Genomic DNA, 15,000 nt, shown 5'->3' on the forward strand with positions numbered 1-15,000 from the left:
CGGACTGAAAGGTCCTCTCTCTGAGTAACCGCTGAGGGACGGACTGAACGGTCCTCTCTCTGCCTGCAGTGAAAACGCTGAGGGACGGACGAGTAACCGCTGAGGGACAGACTGAACGGTCCTCTCTCTGAGTAACCGCTGAGGGACGGACTGAACGGTCCTCTCTCTGCCTGCAGTGAAAACGCTGAGGGACGGACTGAAAGGTCCTCTCTCTGCCTGCAGGGAAACCGCTGAGGGACGGACTGAAAGGTCCTCTCTCTGCCTGCAGGGAAACCGCTGAGGGACGGACTGAAAGGTCCTCTCTCTGCCTGCAGTGAAAAGAAGAAGAGACCACACACAACTGGAACTTTCCCAAAGTGGAGCAATCTCCCTTCTGAGTCAAATTAAGATCGGACATCGTGAAACGCTGACGTCGCAGAGAGTAGAGCGCAAGAACAAATACCAACTGTCATGGTAACCGCAGAGTGAGGGACTGAAAGGATGACCGTCCCCACCCTCCAACCACGAGACGAGGGAGTCAGGTCCACTCAGGGCCAGGGCGTGGGCTCACCAGTCAATACTGGTCATCGTTTCGACAAAAATTCTTTCCAAAATCCATTTGGCTCTGTAGGTATGGGGGTTGCAAAAGGAGTTTTTAATGAAGATAGGCCATCTTTTATATTCCCTCTCTAACCAGTAATCCATTATTATAGGTTGATTTGATATAATTATATCCCATATTGCATGAATCTGCCTAGCAATATTTCTATTCTTCTCTATTATTCTAAATAAAATGCATATTGAGCATTCCTGTCATTCACTGCTCATTAAATGGATTAGCCATTTTGTGGTAAATACATTAAATACTTCAGGTCATGTAAAAAGTTAGGTGAAGCATGTCATGATTCTTATCGGCTGCCTCTGCTCGTAAAAGACCCACCCTTAGGACTAAAGTATACTAATCGTTAAAACCATTCCCAGCAACCACACCAACATTCATCTCACAGAGAAGAGCAGTCGTTAACCAGTAGTGACCCCTGCCGGTATCTCCCTTCTCAGGTCATTTGGGGGGGGGGGGGGGGGGGGGGGGGGTGCTGTGGGGGTGGAAGCAGGGTGGACTCTGGAACGTAGACTGTTAGTGGACTGGGCGAGTCTTCTCATCCTGGGTAGAGGGTAGATGGTATTGCAGGGTGTGCGTTCGTGCGCGCGTGTGTGTGTGTACAGGATGTTTTCAGTTCATGTAATATTCAGGGCAGATTTATAATTCTGTACATCCCAGTGTCAATTATTCATAGTCGTGTACCAATCTCAGGGAACTCCTGTCTGGATGCACAGACCTCACACGTCATAGATTCCAGTCCATTTGCTGCTGTGAGATAAGGCGTGTGTGTGTGTGTGTGTGTGTGTGTGTGTGTGGTGGGGGGGGGGGGATTTATTGTTTAGGCTGCTGTTTATGTCCACATTGGTCCACATCCTCTTTGTTCCAGGAGACATCTAAACCTCCCACTGCCCATCTCTGGAGACGCTTCATCACGTGCAATGACATGCACACACACACACACACACACACACACGTTTCCTCACCTCTACTCCTCTCCTCTCTCCCCTCTCCTCTCCTCTCTCTCCCCTCTCCTCTCTCTCCTATTCTGTCCTCTGATGATTTCCATGTGTAGAGGAGGATAGGGATGCAGAGTGATGACAGAGAGAGATCTGAAGGGTATAAGGACGGTGTGTGATCTATGCAGGGTTTCATCCCGTCACAAATCTGTCGAACCCCCTCTCTTCCTCTCTCCCTCTTTTTTTCTCCCTCATTCAATCTAGTCTTTTACTTTGGTTTCCTCTCGCATCTTCTCTCCCCCCCCTCTCTCCCTCTCTCCCCCCCTCTCTCTCTCTCCCTCTCTCTCTCTCCCCCCCTCTCTCCCTCTCTCTCTCCCTCCCTCCCTCCCTCTCACACACTCCCCCCCCTCTCTCTCTCTCTTTCACTCTCTCTCTCCCTCGCACTCCCTCCGTCTCTCTCTCACACACTCCCACTCTCTCTCTCTCTCTCTCTCTCTCTCTCTCTCTCTCTCTCTTCCTCCCTCCCTCCCTCTCTCTCTCACACTCCCCCCTCTCTCTCCCTCTCACTCCCTCTCTCTCTCTCTCTCTCTCTCTCTCTCATGGTGATGTGTTGATTGAACCAGCTACTGCGCCACAGTGTATCTCTGCCCTCTGTCTTGGTCTGGTGTCAGAAGGCTGATCTGGTGTCAGCTGTCTGTGGTTAGCCGAGGGGGATCTGTCATTACAGGGGCTCTCTAAACTGACCCCAGATCAGGCTTTCCAGGAAAAGCTGCCATCCGATATCTGGGATCAGCTTTCCATCCCCTAGGTAGCTGGGAAGGCATCTTAAACGTGTTTAGAGAGACCACACACACACACACACACACACACACACACACACACACACACACACACACACACACACACACACACACTCGCACACACACACACACACTCGCACACACATACAATGGCAGGTAGGAACGTAATTGTTCCAAATTGCAGTCTCCCTCCCTCCCATCCTCTCTGCGTGTAGAAGGTCTAGACTAGAGCCATCTAACTCTGATTAGCAGTCTGTTCTGAGAGATGGGTTCAGAACCCTGGCCATTATGGCTAGCATGGTGTCATTGGGTCGCTAGATGGCTAATGTTGTCATCTCTTAACCGCTCCCTCTCTCTCCCTCTCCCTTTTCTTCTCTCTCTCTCCACCTCCCTCTCTACTTTTCTCTCCCTCCTTCCTCTACTCTCTCCCCAACTCTCTCTTTCTCTCCCTCCCTCCCTCCCTCCCTCTACTCTCTCTCCACCTCTCTCTTTCTCTCCCTCCCTCTACTCTCTCCACCTCTCTCTCTCTCTCTTTCTCTTCCTCCCTCTACTCTCTCCACCTCTCTCTCTCTCTCTCTCTCCCTCTACTCTCTCTCCACCTCTCTCTCTCTCCCTCTCCCTCTACTCTCTCTCCACCTCTCTCTCTCTCCCTCTACTCTCTCTCCACCTCTCTCTCCCTCTACTCCCTCTCCACCTCTCTCTCTCTCTCTTTCACTCCCTCTACTCTCTCTCTCTCTCTCTCTCTCCCTCTACTCTCTCTCCACCTCTCTCTCTCTCTCTCGCTCCTCTCTCTCCACCTCTCTCTCCTCCTCTCTCTCTTCCTGTGTGTTTGTGCGTGTGCCCTGCAGTCATGTGATAGTGGGTGATGGAGGCGTGGGCGGACGGGCTGTTCATGCACACACACGCGTTCTCGGCGTAGCAACGGTCGATAAGGCCTGTAAACGTTTGTCACGATCAATGCAACTCAACTCTACTCAATCAGCGAGCCTGTCTATACGCACACGCATGCGCGCGCACACGTACGCACACACACACGCATGCACACACACACACACACATACATACCTCTCATACGTATCTCTCTCTCTTGTTCCCTCTCTCTCTCTCTCTCTCACACACACACACACACACACACACACACACACACACACACACACACACACACACACACAGAGGAGGAGACTGATTGCCGGATGGAGGGATAGATTTCCCTTTTTTTACCTCCACATTAACTCTTTCATTCTCCAACCTCATGGGAGGTAGCCAGGCTGGGACACACACACACACACACACACACACACACACACACACACACACACACACACACACACACAATGAATCACTTAGAGTGAAACAAGAGATGAGGGCCACCATTGAACTACTTCTGTCTAGAGCGTAAGTGTGTGTGTTATCGGATGTACTATATATTGTGCGTGTGTGCGTGCGTGCGTGCGTGTGCTTGTGTATGCGGATTCCTCATGTGGAGCTGATAAGTCTTACTGACAGTGTATTTTCTCTTGGTTGTTGAGAGCCCATGTCTGTGACTGCCAGTGTTTCTCATTGGTTGAAGAGCTGCAAATGATTAAAGAGGAGTCCAGCCATGAAATCCCTGTTAGCTCCCATCAAGCACAGAACATTTGTGTGTGTGTGTGTGTGTGTGTGTGTGTGTGTGTGTGTGTGCGTGCGTGTGTGTGCGTGCGTGCGTGCGTGCGTGCGTGCGTGCGTGCCTGCGCATAGCCTTCCATCGTCATGGCATCTGTCAACATCAGGATAAAACAGTGCTGGCACAAACCCATTCCAGATGACTGTCTCTTTGCCACAGTGCAGTGTGTGGTTTGTTGTGTGTGTTTGTGTGTTTGTGTGTGTGTGTGTGTGTGTGTGTGTGTGTGTGTGTGTTTGTGTGTGTGTGTGTGTGTACAGGAACGTGAATGTGTGTGTGTGTGTGTGTGTGTGTGTGTGTGTGTGTGTGTGTGAGATGTGGGGAGTGAGTGCGTTTGTAGGATGAAGTTAATGAGATGAGATAATTCATCTTAACGACTGATTTCCTGCAGTTGGCCAAGTCTGTGTAAATAAATAGACAGCAGAGTCTAGATTAGTGACAGCACTAGACTGCCTGGAACTCAAGGCGCCTATTCTGCTCAGTATGCTGCTTTTCTACTGACTCAAGAGAGAGAACACAGTCTAGTTTGGGCTGGACAACCACAACCACAACTGATAACTCAGGACTTTTCAACATGAGCGCTCTCTGTCCCATTTCCCTTTTCCTGTTGCTTCCTCTCTCTTCTCTCTGTCTCTTCATCTCTCTCTCACTCTCCCTCTCCATCTCTCTCTCCATCTCTCTCCATATCTCTCCATCTCTCTCTCTCTCCATATCTCTCCATCACTCTCTCCATATCTCTCCATATCTCTCCATATCTCTCCATCTCTCTCCATCTCTCTCACGCTCCCTCTCTCTCTCCCTCTCTCTCTCCATCTCTCTGACTTTCTCTCTCACTCTCCCTCTCCATCTCTCTCTCCATCTCTCTCCATATCTCTCCATCTCCCTCACTCTCCCTCTCTCTCTCCATCTCTCTCACTTTCTGTCTCACTCTCAATCTCCCTATCCATCTTTCTCTCCATCTCTCTCCATCTCTCTCCATATCTCTCCATCTCTCTCCATATCTCTCCATCTCCCTCACTCTCCCTCTCTCTCTCCATCTCTCTCCATCTCTCTCACTTTCTGTCTCACTCTCAATCTCCCTATCCATCTTTCTCTCCATCTCTCTCTCCATATCTCTCCATCTCTCTCACTCTCCCTCTCTCTCTCCATCTCTCTCCATCTCCCTCTCTCTCTTTCTATCTCTGTCTCCTTCTCCCATGCCTCTCTATCCCTCCCTGTCTTCCACAACAAGCTCCATGTCCACAGTAACTCTATTATTAGAGGTGTAAAGCTGGCACACACACACACACACACACATACATCGTATTGATATGGACATCCCCAAAGATGGGCTAACCTCTACTGGCATGGTGTGAAACCGGATCCCGCAGGAATGGTCAGAAATGTGATTGTTGATCCATTAGCGAGGATGTGATTGGATTTAAACGGTGGATGGTGACACGGAGGCAAAACGCATGTCTGCATCAGCATGTGTTCTGCATGTTCCTGGGTGTTAGCGTGTGTGTTTATGGTGTGTGTTTATGTAATTTCTGTGATGTTGGGTTAGTGTGTGTGTGTGTGTTTGAGCGTGTGGATGTGTCGGTTTACATATAAAAGACAGAGTTAAGAGTAGAGAGAGAGTAAAGAGTGTGTCTAATGACTTTCTCATTAAGATGCTTAATGAGGTGTGTTAAAGTTGTTAACAGAATGACCATGTGCTGCTGCTAACTACTCACTTCCTCCCTGCCTGCACTGTAAAGACCCACAAATAGGCTACACACACAAACATGGACACACACAAATGCACGCACACAAACACACACACACACACACACGGGCATGGAGATATATAGACCATTGGCTATAGTGTCTACAAGCTATAGGGAGAGCTGCTGTGTGTGTGTGTGTGTGTGTGTGTGTGTGTGTGTGTGTGTGTGTGTGTGTGTGTGTGTGTGTGTGTGTGTGTGTGTGTGTGTGTGTGTGTGTGTGTGTGTGTGTGTGTGTGTGTGTGTGTGTGTGTGTGTGTGTGTAGTCATCTTCATTGCAATGTTACAGCTAATACACCAGATGCTGTTGTTGTGGATGAGGACAGTAGAGAAGTCACCATCTTGGAAGTAGGCTGTATGTTTGATCTTAGTCTGGAAGAGGCTTTCTTTACCAAGGTGTTAAAATATCAACCGCTCAAAGATGCGATCAGGCAGCCTTGGTATAAATGTAAACTGCTGGTGTTTATATTTGGTAGCCTAGGAAATGTCCAGACTAGTCGTGAAGGGCCTACAAATGGCAGGAATGACCAAGCCAAAAGCTAAGGCACTGGCAAAATTATGTTCATTGTCTGTGATAATTGGAGGTCGTCATATATGGAGGAGACGTTACTTCCTGTATCCATAGGCTGTCTGCTACAGGTATGTGATGTAGTGGATGACAGTCAGTGAGTGTCCAATGCTTACACATTTACTGTATTATTGTTTGTGTTCAAGATTTCGTTGAATTACAGTATGTGAACACAGTCATTCACATGTGTGGGTGTGTGTGTGTGTGTGTGTGTGTGTGTGTGTGTGTGTGTGTGTGTGTGTGTGGTCATCTCCATTGCAGATATACAAGGGAGCAGTCAACCAGAATGATAGATAGATAGATAGATAGATAGATAGATAGATAGATGGAGGTTGATAAAGAGAGAGAGAGAGAGAGAAAGAAAGAGAGAGAGGTAAGAATGGTAATGGATCCATGGCACCAAGACCTTGACGTTGACTGAAAAAATTAGAACAGTCCAGCTACCAACATGGTCTGCTAAATCATGCTGCATACTCTCCTTCTCAATCTGATCATCTGAATTTGTGATCTCCAATATGACTGCTGCATCACTAGACCCTTTCAGTTCGTGACACGTACAGTATGCACAAAAATACGGGAGTAAATGTGTAATTGGTTAGTGGTGAGCTAAGCTGAGCTCCGATAGGATCTGGTGTTAATGATGTGAATCAGACAGACGCCAGACATTAGCATCGTTAGGCCATTCTCAGCTAGCATCGCCAGGCTAATCCGAGCTAGCATTGCAAGGCTAATCGCTAGGCTTATCTGCGTTAGCATCGCTATAGGCTATTCAACAGACCAGGCGTTCACCAGACCACAGCTATGGTTGATAACATGTTGTTGAACTATAATTAAGGTAACTGAGGCTTGCAGGGAATGAATGCGCCATCATGGATAGTGTTTGAGTGCATCAAGTTTTCAAAAAACAGTAGTGCGTAACAGGATCTCTGACTTGCGGATAGGAAAAACTTTATTGAAGGCTGATTGCAACCACACCTGTTTTTGAATGTCTTGAGGTTGAGTTGCAAAGAATCGGATTGTTTTTCATAAAGCTCTGACCTAAACGTTTGTAATGATCTTGTGACTCACAGGTAAACTCTGAGCATTCTGGGAGCTCTGTTTAGGTGAGGTGTTGTGTATGGGTTTGGGACGTGACACACCTGGAAACACGTGTGCTACAGTACCTCATCATTAGAGGACAATAGGAATGAGCTGTGAGTGAGGTCACCAAAGGAGACGGGAGTGAATAATGAAGTAACTCCTGAAGGCTTGGGGCTGTCCATTAAGGTAAATCTAGAACAGGTCACCTTCAAACACCAACACACACATGCACATGGGGCTAGAGGGCAGGGGCTGGGAGTGCTTGGGCAGAGGCTGGAGGGCTTGGGCTGGTGTTTGGGGCTGGAGGTCTTGGGGACAGGGCCTGGGAGTGATTGGACAGAGGCTGGAGGGCTTGGGCTGGTGTCTGGGACTTGAGGTCTGGGGGACAGGGACTAGAGGTCTGGGGGACTTGGGGATGGAGGTCTGGGGGACTTGGGGATGGAGGTCTGGGGGATAGAGACTCGAGGGCTGGGACAGGGGCTTGGACTAAGAGTTAGGGATGGACAAATCGCTACATGGAATGAGTTTATGATGGACAGGGTCAGGGAGGTGGTTCTGATGCATTCCACGGACCTTTTCTTTTTCCATTTACAGTATGATCTTTTATTTCTCTTCCCTAACAAAAGCTTCCAAGAATGAAGGAGTCAGTTGATATGTAGCTGTACTGTAGATGTCCACAGACAAGTGACCAGCTGTCCCCGGCCGACTCATACCAAAGACTATAAAAAATGGTACCCAATGCCTCCCTGCTTGGCACTCAGCATCAAGGGTTGGATTGGGGGTAAGTCCCTGTGACATAATAGCGTCATGTCCAGGGGGTGTACTAGTACATACTAGCATCATGTCCAGGGAGTGGACTTGTACATCAGCTGCCTCACGTTAAGGAATCAGGAGAAAGGATCCTACCCTATGGGCCACTAGGCTCCAGAACCATTGGTTCCTAAGGCAACTTAGTACTAACTTACTCACAGACAAGCATGTGTGGGCTGTAACCTGATAATGTATGACGGTATGTACTGAACCTCAACAGTATTGGACTAACAGAGACTGTAGGCCAGCGTAGCTCACCGCCGCAATTGTTCTCACATAATCATGTCTGATCTGAAAAGCGTCCACGCTGCGTCCAAGCTCGTCGGACATGTCTGAACGCGTCCCAGCCGTCAGAGACAAGCGCTGAGCTGGGCCTCGGGCGCAACAGCGACCAGCGACCGCAGGCTCTCGCTGAAATGCTGCCATGGTCACCCACAGAAATGCGCTGTTTGCCATTTTGAGAGTGTGTGTAGATGCAGAAATGTGGAGTTGCTAAATTTGATCGGGGCCCCTGGCTCCTGACGGAGTCCGGCCGGCCGATAGATCCTGAGAGAACACGGGGGAGTCTGGGCGCCAAACCACCACCACTGTGATTACTCTGTTAGACGTGACGGAGAAGAGAGAGAGAGAAAGAGAGAGAGAAAGAGAGAGAGAGAGAGAGGGTTTTACGAAAACAGAGCATCATTTATGTCTGTCGTTAAAATAAATTTCTTGACGCGCGCACAAAAACACATGCACAGACACACACACATCGACCCCCCACGGCCCCGAAGTCTAATCCAATCAAATGCCACCACACAAGGGACTGTAGAAGCCCTGCCCAATCATGTTAGAGCGTGCTAAAAGGATTATGGGAGGTTTAGAGTGCTGATTTTCACTGGTTGGCTGTCAGTCTCACACTTAAATTCCTGCTATTGTGTTTCTATTGTCCAAGTTGTTCACTAGTGTCTCCCACACACACACACACACACACACGCACGCACACAGACACACACACACACACACACACACACACACACACACACACACACACAGTCCTTGTCTAAGTACTGTAGTAATGTCACTGTGCGGCTGCTACTGTCCTAGAGGCAGACTGAGGAGAAGGTAACACTGAACAGGCCTGAGTACAGAGGTGTGTACATGCGTGCGTGAGTGCATACTTAGACAAGGAGTGTGTGCATGTGTGTGCACGTGTTGAAATTAAGCATTTCTGTCAACTGCTGTTGCGCTATGTTGATAAGAGCCACTGATACTGCCTGGCTCCCAGACAGCATTTGCCAGCTACACACACCACACACATACACACACATACACACACACACACACACACACACACCAATATTGCTGCCAAGACGACAACAAAGGAGTCTGACAGAACACTTTGCGAGCAGACAGGCTGGCTGGTCAGGAGATGCTAAGCGCTCGTGATGGTGAGGAGATCAGCTGACACAGAGCAGAGCAGGTCACAAGGCACAGCCGCGCTGCGCACTTCCACCAAAACCCCAAGCAGCGCCCAAGATATTTCCGGAAAAAATTGTAAAAACATTCATTTTCTCCATGGCTCTGTAATCCAGACCCCATGTCCCGGTTGAGTTTCCCTCGGTCTGGAGGACTGAACCGTTCTGTGTTTGACTGACAGTGAGTGAATCCAAATGTGCGTTTCTGAACAGAGACCTGTGTTTCTTCTTTCTCTCTCTCTCTCTCTTTTTCTCTCTCTCTCTCTTTCTATCTCTCTTTCTCCCCATCCATATAGGCTATTCATGATCTACCCCTCCCTTGAGATGATGAAAGCATGTCTCAGAACCCTTCCTCAGATGGATGTTGCATGTTCTTTTTGAGAAGGAGCCACTTAGATGAAGCTGCATGTGTCGGCATCGATGTCTGCTGCGGCACAAATGTGTTTTTGTCAAGTTAATTGGAAATCATCTACAGTATGTCAGTTTATTCCAGATGAATGTTACTGTATGTTACTGTGTTTTATCGTTGTTCTTCTAGCGTTACGTCATGTTAAATACACACTCATCTGTTACTGAGGGCAGGATATTAGAAGGCAAGACACAGCAGGTCAAAATCAGTCACTCACCTATAGGCCCGGGCACCAGCTACCTGGGGTGTGTGTTTGTGTGTGTGGGAGGAGGGGGGGGGGTATTTGTGTGTTTGCAAGTGTACTTCTGGAGACGCATGTTCAAACATAATGTCCCTCATAAAACAGCTCCCAAGGAATGAGACTGTTAAGACCCCACTGTGCAGATTTCTGGTTTAATTGTGTTGATTTGCTGTGGCCTGCAAAATAAGCAGTTTTAATTGCTGTTCTTGCGTGAAGGCTCGTTGGATTAGGTTGCTCAACACAAGTACGGCTGTGGCATCTCCCTCCTCTTTGTGCTGTGTTAAAACCATGGCTGTGGAATCATAAATCAGATCCAAGAACATTCTGGAAATGAGATGAAGCAGACTGTGTGTGTGTGCGTGTGTGCGTGTGTGCGTGTGTGCGTGTGTGAGAGAGAGAGAGAGAGAGAGAGAGAGAGAGAGAGAGAGAGAGAGAGAGAGAGAGAGAGAGTGTGTGTGTGTGGGCGTGTATCTTGGTGAAATAAATGCTCTTGCATTCCTACATGACTGAATATACAATAGTTCAGCAGTTTCCCATGGGATCTACAGTCTTATCTAGGTGTCTTGCAGTACCCTGTATGGAGACATTATGCAGTCCTCTGCTGTGGTGTGTGTGTGCGTGTGTGGTCGTACGAGGGTTCCAACAACTGGGAATGCCCAAAAAAAGGTCTAAACGCCTTGCTAAGTACTGCTCTGTCTGCTGTCATTGGCTGCCGCTGTATATGGCGAAGACGCTGCTACTTGTACCCTTGAAAGATGTGTGAAAAGGTTTGTGTCCCTAAACATAAATAAATGTGTGTTTGTGCGAGTGTGTGTGTGTGTGTGTGTGTGTGTGTGTGTGTGTGTGTGTGTGTGTGTGTGTGTGTGTGTGTGTGTGTGTGTGTGTGTGTGTGTGTGTGTGTGTGTGTATGTGTGTGCGCGTGTGTGTGTGTGTGGAGCTACTGTGTGATGGGAGTGTTTTGACTCTGTGTCAGCCTCTCCAACGCTGGGGTTCCGGGAGTCGTGAGTACTCTGTTTACAGCCTGAGCTGTGGGAGACCGAGTGTGTGTGTGAGCGAGTGAGCGAGAGAGAGAGAGAGAGGGGAGGTGGGGGCAGCCCCTTTCTGAATGAGGTTCGCTCGCCATTTAGCTAGTGAACAAAGAGGTCTGTTAATTAAAACTATGGCAACTTGTGGTTCTCTCTCTTTCTCCTCCCCTCCTATCTGCTGTGACCCTCCCCTCTACTCTCTCAACCTCCTACACCCCACCTCTCTTCTCATACACACACACACACACACACACACACAATTCAAATACTTCAATTTGTAACCACAGTCCACCAATGGTTGCCAACACACACACACACACGCACACACAGTCACAAATTCCAACTCAATGGTCTTTGTCCCAAAGACTCTTAAGGAATTCCCCTGCAGGCTTCTAGTCCAGTAGGACCCCACATGGGCGCCCAGTCCGCTGCCTGTTTGTGGGGTTTATTTGTGGGCTCATATAAACATGTGGACACCTCACACTACGGCCTAGGTGGGGTCCTTGTCCTCACGGCAGATTTTAACATGACTGAACCCAAGATACCCCCCCCCCCCCCCCCCCTCGTAGTCCGTACCCCACAGCCCTCTAACATCTGGTTAAGAAGTGCAATGGGGGGTGAACCAGATTGTGAAATGTGAAGTCAGTTTGAACGGATACGCTTCCATCATCATACAGCTTTGTCGAAAAAGCACACGTGTGGCAGAATGGATGAAGTACCAAAGTACGCGGTGTGGGAGTGTGTGTGTGTGTGTGTGTGTGTGTGTGTGTGTGTGTGTGTGTGTGTGTGTGTGTGTGTGTGGTTGTTTGTGGTTGTTTGTGTGTGGGTGTGTGGGTGTTTCCTGCATTTTGTTTTAAAAGTCCTTTTTTGCATTTTGTTTCATATGACTGTTTATGTGTTGGACTTTGTCTTGATGCTTTTAATGTCTCATGAAAGGCACTTTCAACTGCCTTGTTGCTGAAATGTGCTCTACAAATAAACCTGCCTTGCCCTGCCCTTGTATGTCTGTGTGGTTGTTTTGTGTGTGTGTGTGTGTGTGTGTGTGTGGTTGTGTGTGTGTGTGTGTGTGGTTGTTGTGTGTGTGTGTGTGTGTGTGTGTGTGTGTGTGTGTGTGTGTGTGTGTGTGTGGTTGTTTTGTGTGTGTGTGTGGTTGTTTTGTGTGTGTGTGTGTGTGTGGTTGTTTTGTGTGTGTGTGTGTGGTGGTTTTGTGTGTGTGTGTGTGTGTGTGTCTACGGGTGCGTGGGGAGCATGTGCTCGTCCCACTCCTTCCGTCTCGCTCCACACTGAACCTCTGAGACAACATGCTCCTAATGTGACCTCAGAGTCGTTGGGAGATCAAGCGCTCTTCAACTGTTTCCTGTTCCTTTGTGTGTTCCTCTTCTCACCCATTTCCTGTTCCTTTGTGTGTTCCTCTTCTCACCCATTTCCTGTTCCTGTGGGTGTTTGTTCCTCTCCTCAGGGACCTGAGCGAGAACTTCATCCAGTCCATCCCCAGGAAGGCCTTCAGAGGAGCTACCGACATCAAGAACCTGTGAGTCAACCTTACTTCTATCACACACACACACACGCACGCACACACGCACACACACACACACACTATGGGGTGTGATTAGTGCCAGCACACCATACTGAAACGCTTGACTTGCACCTACTTAAGAAGACGCGATGACATCAAACGTCTAAACGCACGTGTATAATTTCTATTGACAAACAATGGAGAGACAGACGTCTCATAGCTGTAACGTACCTGTAACGCAGACGCTGTGCACATGTTGTTTACACGTATTGCGCATCGTGTGCGTGACGGCAACACTACAGGTTAGATGCGCCTCACATATGCGACACCAACACTACACATGACAGTTTGGTAAAATCATAGATGTACGTACGTACGTACGTCTTGTAATGTGTGCAGAAATTGCATAGCGACGTGTCAAACGTGCCAGTGCCTTGCTAGCGCAGCAGACGTGTTAGCGGCCGCACGTGTAAGGTCAATTGCCTTTAAATCATAGCTGGTTCTAATCTCGTCCTTGCCAATTGGTAATGCATTCTCAATAAATGGAATTCACACATGTTAAGCAACTTGTTTTTAATAAAGCCTAATATCTGAATGACTCTTTCTTCGCAATTTAAAACAAATGTTCAGATACACGTGTTTCTTGTCAATAGAGGGCGCTGCAGCACCGTCAGCACCAGTTGATGATGCGCGCTCTTATTTGAAAATGTAGCGATAGTGGAGATAAAACGACACATATTTAGGAAAAGTTATGCAAGGAGGGTCCTGGAATTTGATTGAGTGCAAATAAATATTCTTAATTTTTATTCAATATGGACAAATGAGCCCCGCTCGCGGCTTCTAGTGCCCGCTGACTTAACACGAGAGTGCAAACGTTACATGCATGTGCGCAAAAGTGGCACGGCATTTTTTACACGTCACCCTCTGAGAATGCAAGCGACTCGTAACACGTGCGTATATGCACGCCTATTAATCAGCTCGCCAAAGTACCTTTATACACGCAATGCAGGCGACGAAAGCACTGAGTGTTTGTTACGCTGGCACGAATCACACCCCATACACACACACACACACACACACACACACACACACGCACACACACCTCTGACATCTTCAGTGGTGCAGTGGTGACTGAAGTCGATGTGCAAGTTGTTTTGAATTTACGTTGGCCTGTCTTTGCAAAATATGTTGAGTACGGGCTTAACATTGTGTCGTCAAGATGGGGCGCAACCTGATCAACATTATAGACCATCTTTCAGACATGTTGATGTATGACCTGCTGACCTTAGTGAGGGCATCTGCAGAACATCACCATGTACAGAATGTGTCTACGCTCCGTCAGGGTTATAGAGGCCACAGGCATTAAGAGCCGTCATTACACCAACATGAAGAGCATAATAGAGACTTTATTTAAGAGTTGATATGATGGACAGAGCTCTGAACACCTCTCACTTCTAAAACAATAAGATATAGATCTTTATACCCATGTCTGGGTAATAGCTAATGGTTCTGACACACACACACGCATGCACACACACACATGCACGCACATATGCATGCACGCACGCACGCACACACACGCACACACACACACACAGTTTTTGGGCCTCCAATCACCCAAGCTGGGTTAATCGCCTTTGGTTGCATTGTGTTTATGTGTGTGTGTGTGTGTGTGTGTGCTCGGGGCACAGTATATCAGTGTGATTGAGTGAGCTGGCTTTCCCCCCATGGAGCGAGGGACAGGGGATTTATTCCTTTATCGCTGTACACACACACACACACACACACACACACACACACACAATGATTTATGCTCTAATCGTTGCAGATAGAGAGTCGTTCATCCTCCCTGTCTCTGTTGTTATGGGAGCGGGGAGGACTATATCATTATCGATTTACCATTGCTGGTCAGTGTAGCACTTATCAGTGATCACAACTGCCCTGTGGGGAGAGAATGGGATTGTGTGTGTGTGTGTGTGTGTGTGTGTGTGTGTGTGCGTGTGCGTGTGCGTGTGTGTGTGTGTGTGTACACGCACGCACGAGTAACGGTGTGTGTTTGTGTGCATGTGGTTCAGAAAGTGTGTGCGTATGTGTGTGTTACAAGTCAAAGCCATAATTGTTTTTCTGTTGTGTTCTTTCTGCAGTCAGCTGGA

The 15,000-nt window shown here is 48.2% G+C and overlaps 1 protein-coding gene across 1 annotated transcript in view; it reads left to right on the top strand.

Moving 5' to 3' along the window:
- The window catches only part of LOC311320154 (slit homolog 1 protein-like), a gene marked incomplete at its 3' end in the record, with an annotated part of 115,800 nt that overhangs the window by 53,221 nt on the left and 47,579 nt on the right, over window positions 1-15,000 (top strand). The window contains exons 5-6 of the mRNA XM_084451843.1: window positions 12,791-12,862; window positions 14,992-15,000. The exon at window positions 14,992-15,000 is cut by the window's right edge and continues 63 nt beyond it. Of these exons, the coding sequence (XP_084307969.1) occupies window positions 12,791-12,862; window positions 14,992-15,000 (81 nt within the window). The remainder of the gene's footprint in view (window positions 1-12,790; window positions 12,863-14,991) is intronic.

This window comes from Borostomias antarcticus, assembly GCF_949987555.1.
Source record: "Borostomias antarcticus genome assembly, chromosome: 17".
Classification (NCBI taxonomy): Eukaryota; Metazoa; Chordata; class Actinopteri; order Stomiiformes; family Stomiidae; genus Borostomias; species Borostomias antarcticus.